At 56.3% G+C, this 10,444-nt stretch overlaps 1 protein-coding gene across 1 annotated transcript in view; it reads right to left on the minus strand.

Moving 5' to 3' along the window:
* Nucleotides 1–10,444, minus strand: part of WDR27 (WD repeat domain 27) — a 157,979-nt gene that overhangs the window by 108,516 nt on the left and 39,019 nt on the right. Inside the window, exons 15-17 of the mRNA XM_049654682.1 lie at nt 6,215–6,336; nt 5,243–5,376; nt 745–842 (exon numbers count right to left, since the gene is read on the minus strand). Coding sequence (XP_049510639.1) covers nt 745–842; nt 5,243–5,376; nt 6,215–6,336 — 354 coding nt within the window. The remainder of the gene's footprint in view (nt 1–744; nt 843–5,242; nt 5,377–6,214; nt 6,337–10,444) is intronic.

Genomic DNA, 10,444 nt, shown 5'->3' on the forward strand with positions numbered 1-10,444 from the left:
CCATTACATTCAGAAGAATGTAACTTAGACCTTTGAATAAATGAAAATTTTCTAAGAATTCCTAAAGGTCAGAGCTCTCCTTCTAAATAAATCAAAAGCAATACTTTTTAATTAAAAGGGATGATGCTAGCTATAAAAACTCAAAAAACAGGAGTTCCTGGGTGGCTCGGTCGGTTAAGCATCGACTTCAGCTCAGGTCATGATCTCATGGTTCGTGAGTTCGAGCCCCGCATCGGGCTCTGTGCTGACGACTCAGAGCCTGGAGCTGCTTTGGATTCTGTGTCTCCCTCTCTCTCTGCCCCTCCCCCACTCATACTCTGTCTCTCAAAAGTGAATAAACAATAAAAAATAAAATAAACTTTTGGCCTCAATTTCATGTTTGACAGTTAATGCTGTAACTCTCGCCTGCTCTGCAGAGATGGGGCAAACCCCAAGTAATCAAAGGGTGTCTACAGCAGGCATACCGTTTCATTTTTAAAAAGTGCCAAACTACTACGTTATTATTCCATAAACTGCCGGCAGTTCAGGAAAACCAGGTTAGATCACCCGGCTGTACGTCACATGCTGTTGCGTGCTAATTTTCCTCTGAAGCCCCTTTCGCCACGCAGACGAACCACTACACACACAGTCAGTGCAGAAGCCATGGGCCCCCGGAGCCTCGGGCTGGAGCCGGGACCCTCAGCAGACGCCTGTCGGGAGGATGGCGCTCGGGATGTGAACACGCCAAGAGCGGAGGCAGGATACAGGAATAAAAGTCGTTCACGGCAGACAGGCTGGTGATCTCTGTTGGGCCAGCTGTGGGGAGCCTGAAAACGGGCCTGCACCTGCTCTTTTGTTTGTACCTGGAAGAAAAATAAACGCAGTCGATCTTTAGGTTCCCCTCCACTACCGTGAAGCGTCCCACCTTTAAAAACCGAATCCGGGGCGCCTGGGGGGCTCAGTCGGTCAAGCGTCCGACTCTTCATTTCATTCAGGTCATGATGTCACGTTTGTGGGTTCGAGCCCCGCATCGGGCTCTGTGCTGACAGTGTGGAGCCTGCTTGGGATTCTCTCTCTCCTTCTCTCTCTGCCCCTCCCCTGCTTGTGCCCTCTCTTTCCCTCTCAAAATAAATATATAAACTTTTTAAAAAATTGAAAATGAAGAAAGTTTTCATACCACTTAATTATATTTCATAACATCGAAGGAATAAATCAGCTACCTTAATTTTCCTTTAGGAAACCCTAACTTTTCATTTAGGAAAACTTCATGAAAAAATATCACTATATAAAGCCCCAAATAATTCATTCCTGTCTACAAAAAAGCAAACTTTTCTCCTAATTCTAAAATAATTACATACACTTAAGGAGACATCCAGCCAGTTATGAATTATCTGTATTTCCATTTACACATACGTTCTTAGTATCTTTTAAAGGGTAACATAAGCAGCTAACATTGGCTTAACAAACACACAGCCTCGACAATTCCTAACAATAATTCTGTACAGGAAGGGAACCTGCTGGCAATCTCAGGATGTGGCCCTAACCCAGGGAGGGCATGGCTGGCCCTGGGGAGACGGCGGGATGGCCCAGGAGGGCCCAGGGGAGGTGGCGGGTCGGCCCAATTGGGTAAGAACTGGCACAAGCAGGTTCAGGTGGGTGATGGGCAAAGGGGTGGGGAGGGTGGAGGGAGATATGGGGTGGCGGCTGAGGTGGAGGGTGAAACAGGCCGTTAGCCTGCTCCTTCCACGGGTCCGTAAAGGCTGGGCGGGGGGCCTGGGGCCATGACATCAGGGTGGGCACAGAGACGGGCACCCAGAGAACAGGTCCTGGGGACAGGGTTGTGGGGCTCGAGGGACAAATGGAGTGGAGTCACAGGAGGTCGGCAGTAAGGCTCAGTGCCAGCGCACGGACCCCATAAATTACTGTGCCTCCCCGCTGAAAACCCGCGCTGGACCGCACAGCAGGTGGTTAACGGGACAGAGAGCGGCTGCTCCGTCTGCGGACAGCACAGGCCAGGCGACGCTGTTCAGAAAGAACAGAGGGTGCAAGCAAAGAGAGGACACACACGGCTGAAATCACGGGGAGTGGGGGTGCATGGGGACTCCCCGTTTGGGCACTGCATTCCCGTGGCATCGCGGGCCACGCACCCCCTCAGGCTCAGAGGGAGAGGAAGGGCGGGGGGGGGGGGGGGGGGGGGCCGTGCCGCTGGGCACACGGCATTTCTGTCTCTGCTCCCAGACAAGAACAAGTGTGCACCGAGGGGCCGGCCGGCAGCCTTCCGGAACAATAGACAGTCCTGCTGAGAGGCGCTCACGCCTGCAGCCTGTGCAAGGTTCAGAATCCCATCATGCAAAGCCTCGGCCGTTTCAGGGTCACCACCTCCAGCTGACGCCGGGACACGTGGGGAAGACGCTGCAGCCTGAGCGACAGGCCTGGGGACAGGCGCTTCTCCAGCAGCTGCCACGGGGCCCCTCCCCAGACAGAGCAGGGGGAGGCTTCCCCTGGCCGCACACCACCACCCACCGGAGGCTTGGGCCACATAAGCGCGTGCCGGGCCAGGGTGTGCGAGGAGGAATCGCCTCCACGCCCTGGCTCTGGCCGCTGGACTGGAAGCCGGCCCAGTACCTCTTTCCCAGGACCTGTATCATCAAAACCAAGACGACACGGAAACGCTGGGCTCGCGACAGCCAGCAAGCCTTCGGATCCTCGTAGCTCGCCCCAGACCCTCACCGGCGGAGAGCACGTCACTCAGACCAGCCGGCGCGCGGTGCCGCACCACAGCCCAGAGGACCCATGGAGCATGAGCACCCGCGACGGACGGGGGGGCCCAAAGCCGGACACACAGACGAGGGAGGTCCTCCTGGGGAATCCACCCGGGGCAGGCAGGACCTCTTCTGGGTCCCGACGGACGTCACTTGGCACGCGACTCACCCGTCCCCCGCCTTCCTACTTCCAGCGGGGACTTCCCTGTGTCGCGGCTTCCTCCTTGCAACACTGCACACGGCTGGGGGAGGGGCCGGCAGCCCGCCCTGTCATCAACCCAGCACCGCAGGCTGAGGCCCCCGGGCAGGGCAGCGAGGCCGGGTGGCCCGCAGGGGGTCTCCGGGGACGGGCTGAGGGGGAGTGCGTGCCAGGCAGAGTGCGCGTGGGGAAGGCCGCAGGGGTAACGCGACCGGAAGCCCAGGGCACTCTGTGCCGTCTGTCCAGCCGCAGGAGCGGCCTCATGGATCCATCACACCTGACCCACACCCATCCTGGCCTCGGCACCCGTGTCCCGGCCCGACCTAGAAGTGGGCCGATCTTCCGGCTGAGATCTGGGGCCGTGTGCTACGCGGATCCCTCCGTCCACAATTAAAAAGCTATCCAGTGAGGCCGCTAAGCTGAAAACTTACCCATGGGTCTCCCAATGGGCACAACGGGGACGAAACAGATCCCACGGCGACTCGCAAGCCAGACCCCGAGCTCACACTAGCTCATTCAAACCCACATGCTCCAAAGCAAGAGCACAGGTGAGCCGATGCAGGGGCAACTTCCCACATGTGCCGTATAAGGGAACCTCGTTTACAGATTCTGACAGTCCCTGCCACGCGCCCAGGGGCCTGCGGCCTGCAGGCTTCAGCATAGTCTCCCCCTTCATCTTGCCACATAAGAAATACGAATGTGATGCCTGGAGCTACGGCAGCCACCTTCAGGGCATAAAGCGAGAAGCGACAGAAGGGAACCAGCACACACTGAGGGCACTGGGCGCTTCTCGGGGGGGTCCTCCACCCCGTGGACCTCCCGTCTCCGGGCGGCTCGGGACGTGCCGGGAAAGCCGTCGTCAGGCGCTGAGTTACGGGAAGGAGGGCAGGACGGACAGCCTCCGGAGGACAACACGGCCTGCCCTCACCGTGCGTGCCACATACAGCTTGCTGCCGGGCACCCAGAAGGCGGGTCTGAAGACACCCTCCGCGCCCCCACAGCCCCACTTTCAGGCAGGCACCCCGCAATCCGGCCCTAAGGCACCGGTGAGAACGACAAGTCGGAAGAAGCAGGCATCGGTCAACCAGAGGATGGGGGAGGACGTGCGGCACGTTCCTACCGGATAGAATCTCACAACGGCGCGCAAACGGACCAAAGTTCCGTTCGTGAGCGCGGCGGAGTCTCACAGGCGTAAATTTGATTATTATGAAAGGCGTGCTGCGTTTAAAGACTCAATAAAACCGCGTGGAAACCTAGAGATACAGCAAACCTAGAACCACGGATGGGAAGCAAACACACCAGGGTCTCAGCAAGAGGGAAGTCACAACAGCCACAGCACAGGAGCAGCCCCAGTGTCCACTGACTGATGGACGGAGAGGACGCGGTGCGTGCGCACACACACAACACACACACACACACACACAGTGAGATAGACAGACACACATACAAGACACACACACAGGGAGAGACACACACACAGAGGGAGAGACCTACAGAGACACACACACACAAATGGAATATTACTCAGACACAAGAAAGATTAAGATCTTGAATCTGCAGCAAGGATGGACCCAGAGGGTACTGTGCTCAGTGAAGTAAGTCCGAAAAAACAGACACCGTATGACCGCACTTACAAGTGGAATCTAAAAACAAGCAACGACGAAACACAAACAGATTCATACGTACAGAACTGGGGGCTGGCAGAGGGGAGGTCGGAGGGGCCTGTAAAATCAAGGTCAGGGACGGAAGTGCAGCACAAGGAAATACGGTCAATGGTACTGGTAGTTTTGTACTGGGCTGATGGCAGCTACCCTCACCCTGGTAAGAAAAAAAAAAGGGGGGGGGCAGAGGAAAGAGGGGCAGGAAAGGTCTGGAAAGGCAGCCCTCTATTTATCCCTGTAATTTTTCATTTCTTTAAAAACTTTGGAAACAAACAAAAAAAGTGTTAATATTTGCCAAAGGGAGGTAAACAGGCATTTGGTATATTCGGCACGTGTGTGTGTGTGTGTGTGTGTGTGTGTGTGTGCGTGTGTAGGAAACATTTCATCTTTAACTTCACCATAAACACAGTAGTAATCGTCCCACACAACGTCCATCAAGGCGGGAACGCCACCTTCCGAAGCCCCGCACCGCGGCCCCGGGGCAGAGAGAGACCGCTCACCCGGCTCCTGGCAGCAGCTGGCCAGGCTGTGATTACGCTGTACATAACATTCAAATGGAAACACTCTCGTTTCATAAGGTCAGCCCTGAAACACAGCGCCCCCCACTACAGAGAGAAAATATAAAAGAGGAGGCTACGTACCTTCTTATCTCATCCTTGCTCGTGTCAATGTGACACTTCAGGAGCTGAAGTTCAGGGCCAGAAGAACACAATATAAAAGCGTCTAGGTAGTAAAACTGGGCGGACTGGATGGGCTTCGGGAACAGGTCTCTGCCCTATAACGCAGATCGGTAGTTATTGCCAACACAACAGACGTTAGCAAGAAACTCCGCTGCTCGAAACAGGACAGTCTTCGTGTCAACCCCAAACATCTACCCTAAATGTACAGACAGATTGTGTTAGAACCGGTTTACGATTTTGTTCCCTCTCCCTGACTACTCCTAAAAGATGTTCCAAGTAGTACGTATTTGGAATTCTGGCCACTTAGACTTTAAAGGAAGACTGACACTTGGCAGTGAACACGTGGAGTGGCAAGGATTTTAGTAGAGACAAAATTCTCACCACGAGGAGTCTGAGGGTTCTGCTCTCAGCCTGTATCTCAGAACGTCCGAGACAGCAGTGTCACGGCCCTAAAGCAAGTGCGTCCCCTTGAACCTGCTGCCAAACCTCTCGACTCAGGGCCCCAGGTCTGATGCGCCTCCCCTCCCGGCTCATTGTCCTAGGGCTCGACCCCCCTTTACAACAAGACTCACGGGAATAAGAGAGCCACATCTCTGACAATTTGCAGTTTGTGGGCTCCTCTTCTGACTACCCCCCTTTCCCATCCTGGCCGTGAGATGATCCCACCTTCCCTTCGTGCCTCACCCACTGTCTCCAGACGGTCACCTCCAAGCACATTAAAATGCTCACACGCAGCTGTGTGTGTGCACGTCAGGTGTGTGGGTAAATATACACACGCACACATTTAAGAAAACACTTCATCATCAGCCGCTGTCGGTTCTGATGCATCTCCGGCTTACCCTGGCCTCAGCCTCCCAGTTAGGGCAAGAGCCTGGGGCCCCGAGCAGGCGCTGTGAGCCTGTGACACTGCGTGGTCACTGTGAAGTCCCTTACCACACACAGCACGAGCTCCGCCCTACGCAGCGACCACACCCTCGGCGTCCCATCCAGGGAAGCGGACAGCAGCCACCGGCCGTCATGACTCCAGCACACGGTGCTCACTGCCCCGTCGTGACCTAATGGGAGGGAGACAGACGGGGCGCCTGGAACCTTCACGCGGCACAGCCGAGTGCAGCTTCTAGGAACCACCAGCCAGGCCAGAGGCCTTCCCAAGCCACGGTGACACCAGTGAAACCAAAGACCGAGAAGGTGACTTCTGCCTCGCTTAAAGACTTGACATGGTTATTGATGGAGCAATTTCAGAAGTTATATTTGAAAACTAAAGCCCCAGATTATGTGTGCATTTGTGTCTTTAAAGAAGAAACAAAATGCAGAAACTTATAAAATGTATAGAAATCTGTGGACTCCAGGGGTGCCTGGGAGGCTCAGTCAGTTAAGCGTCCAACTTCGGCTCAGGTCACGATCTCACAGCTCGTGAGTTCGAGCCCCGTGTCCGGCTCTGTGCTGACAGCTCAGAGCCTGGAGCCTGCTTCCCGTTCTGTGTCTCCCCCTCTCTCTGCCCCTCCCCTACTCGCACTCTGTCTCTCTCTCTCAAAAATAAATAAACGTTAAAAAAATATTAAAAGAAAGAAAAAAAATCCATGGACTTCATGATAACACATCTCAAGGAACTGTTGGTCTTTCAATACTGAAGGGAACGGTTATGAGGATTTACTGTCCACAGTCAGGTACCGTGTGAGTATCTGTTAGGCCCTTGCTGGCCGCCGGTCAGTAGACAGGCCGTCCCCCAACAGTTTGTCGAATGTGCTGCACAGAGAGGAGCCACACACACAGTTGAAAAGAAAGAAAAGCGGTCAAGAAACAGCAGTTACCTGCTTCTCACTTCTTACCAAAACCCCTAGAGACAAGTTCTAAAATGACAAGTGCAGTCTGTTCTTTGGGCCACTGTGAGCCCTTGACTTGTGTCACCACCACCGCTGCGGAGGCGGCAAACAGCCAAGACGCGCGCTCTGGTGGCCCCATCCTCACGTCGGGCAACGGGAAGGCCGGACCTCTGCGTTTACATGCATTGGGCGGTCTCTGCGGCACCTTCCCCTTGACGGGCATGCACCCCGGTGCAGGGCTGGGGCACCCACGGGGCGTCTCCCCCAGTCACACACGTGGTCAGTGGGATAGGCCGACCGTGCGCCCCAGCTCTGAGCTGACCACAGAGGATGGACTCGGTCCCTGGACCCCACCCTGGCTGCCGGCCCTGCTCCTCCCTTTGGGCTGCTGCTCACCTGCTGCCCTCTAGTGGGGGCTTGTGGGAGTTTCGGCAGAAGGACCAAGGCCCTGTAAGGGGGAATCACCACCGCTGCTGGGCCACAGAGCAAGGCCATGGGTGACCACTTAGAAAGGTCGTCACCCCGGGGAGGTATCTTAAAGCCAGTCTGACCCTGCGGCCACCTGCTGCTCTGACAGGGGGAGGAGCCCAAGGAAAGGCAGGGACAAGGCAGTCATGGGGCGTGTGCGGTTTCAGAAATGAAAACCGTGGGCTTCCAGAAGTGGGAACGGAGAGGGTGGGCAGTACCGGGGAGGCTGGACCCACGTGGCAGGCCCAGTGGCCCCCGCGCCGCACAAGGCTGCCTTCCTGCGCAGGCACCACATCCCCACATCCAGCCAGGACTGTGGGGAGGGACCCCAGGTGAGCACCGCATCCGGGACCTGGCTCAGCCGCGGTGCCCACCTGCCTGAACGCGGATGCAGCCCCCGGCACCGTGCAGACGTTCCTGCTGCGGCCAGACCACCAAAGATGAGACCATGAACTGCAGGATCACATCACACTCGCCGGAAAAGCAACAGGAGAAAGATGGGGAAGCAGGAAAGGTTTATAAAGAGCAGGGACTGCAGTTCTGAAACCGGCCCGTCCAACCAGAATTTCACCTGCAGTGGCGCTGCTGCCCCCTGGTGGGGGCTTGTGGGAGTTTCAGCAGAAGGACCGAGGCCCCGTAAGGGGCGTCATCACCGCTGCTGGGCCACGGAGCAAGGCTGGGGCCTCCAGGGGAAGGAGGCTTGTAACCGCCCCCGGAGAGGGCGCCCGGGAGGGTTCACTGAAGTGTCTCAGGGCCCCTCCCCCACCGTCTCCCCCAGGGAATGAGGCCAAAGCCGCAGGTTGCATCTCGCTGGGTGTCATTCTTCCCAATTAAGTGATAACCCACTGCAGCGTGGGGACATCCTCCTCCTGTCCTTGCGTCCCTCCCACCCCGCCCACCGCTAACTGCTGTGCCAAGCCTGGGCACCCAGACAAGGCCAACTGAGTCACCAGAGAAGGCAGAAGCACTCCCAAAGCAGACACTAAAGGGACGCCCTCCGCTGGTCCCCCAGTGTCGCTGCGGCCCTTAGGAGCCCACCCGGGGCGTCAGCTCAGAGGGGAGGGACAGACCTCTCTGACTCCAAATGAGAACAACCAGAACCGCCATGGGACCTTCTCCTCCAAGCTCCACCCTGCACACAAGCAGCTGTGACCTCAAGGCCTGGCGCTGGGACCCCGGCTCCGGCTGCTCAGTGTGCCCGTGAAGGACCCAGGCCGGCCTGTGCTCAGTTCTGTGCTGCACACGCGGCCCTCTCACTGAACCACGCGGACCTGGATGGCGGATGCCCGTGTTGTGCGTGCTGGGGACATAGGCCTCAGAAATCGAACGAACAGGGCACAAAACACCTTTGAGTCCTCTCCTTTCCTGGGGCCACGGCCACACCCGGGGTGTGTGACCCCCACACCACAGAAAAGGAACGTGGACACCAATGGCGTGGCCTGAGCTCCAGTGGACAGGGAACTTCACACCAGGAGGCGAGAGGTTCTGAGCCTCATTCCACCTTTTTTAAGAACACGTTTTTATGCAGTTCTGTAACATTTAATAAAGTCTTAATTAAATCTAATCTCGTGAAGTGGCTGGCCCCAGACTCTCACTCTTAACACCCCTCAGCCTCGGGCACATCCCCCCCCCCCCCCCCCGTCTGCTCTGTGCCCAGCACTTGCTGACGAGGGGCAGAAGTTCCAAGGCTGGTGCTGCACAAGGTGGGACAGAAAGTGTCCTGAATTCTACAGCACAAACGTGGGCACCCTTATTAAATGAACGCCATCATGAACACTGGTTTTCAGACCAGGAGGCACACCCAGCTGTGCCCTCTGGGAATCCACTCCAAGTGCTGCAAAGGGAATTCTAATTCAGCGTCCGATTCTACCCACAACAAAGAACCCAGATTTATACCTCTGTCTTAGATGATGATGGCGGTAAAAGCGCCCATTTTCCTGCTTCCCACAGTAACTGTTGAAAAGCATTCATACTTTCAAAGCTGAATTACAGGACTATTAAACCAACTGCATAAGGTGGAACGATGTCCTAGAACAGGTAGGGTAAGAACAGTTGGGTAAGAATGACTCTTCCCCAAAACACAAATAGGTGAGTTCAAATATCTACTGCATTGGGGCGCCCGGGTGGCTCAGTCGGTTAAGCGTCCGACTTCAGCTCAGGTCATGATCTCGCGGTCCATGAGTTCGAGCCCCGGGTCGGGCTCTGTGCTGACAGCTCAGAGCCTGGAGCCTGTTTCAGATTCTGTGTCTCCCTCTCTCTCTGACCCTCCCCCGTTCATGCTATCTCTCCCTGTCTCAAAAATAAATAAATATTAAAAAAAAAAATCTACTGCATTATCTTAATTCAGCCACAAGCCCTATTCCTGCAATAAAATACAGAGAAATGTCCACGTCCAACATAATTGCTACTTATAACAACTGTTGAGCAACAGAAAGACCAGAACACGGAAGGTGCCTTAACGAGAACATTCAGGATGACGGTTTTGAGCCAGGAAGGAGCCACAGGACACGCAGGGGATGATGAGCACCTTCCACAGGGGCCCCTCCTCCTTGCTGCCAGGATGAGGTAGCCTGAGTCCGCAGGATGCTGCGGAACATGCACCTGCCCCCCCCACACCCCTGCGCCTTGCCCCCACCCCCGCCACCACACCTGCACCATACCTGTGCCGCCCTGCCCCCTGCCGCTGCCCCCATCCCCCCACCACACCGGCACCCCACTGCCCCCCCCACCACACCTGCACCATACCTGTGTCCCCCATACCCCTGCCTGCACCCCCTCGGCCCCACCACACCTGCGCCACCACACCTGCACCATACCTGTGCCCCTCTGCTCCCCGCCTGCACCCCCCGTCCCCCCACACCTGCGCCCCCCC

This window comes from Panthera uncia, assembly GCF_023721935.1.
Source record: "Panthera uncia isolate 11264 chromosome B2 unlocalized genomic scaffold, Puncia_PCG_1.0 HiC_scaffold_24, whole genome shotgun sequence".
NCBI classification, from domain to species: Eukaryota; Metazoa; Chordata; class Mammalia; order Carnivora; family Felidae; genus Panthera; species Panthera uncia.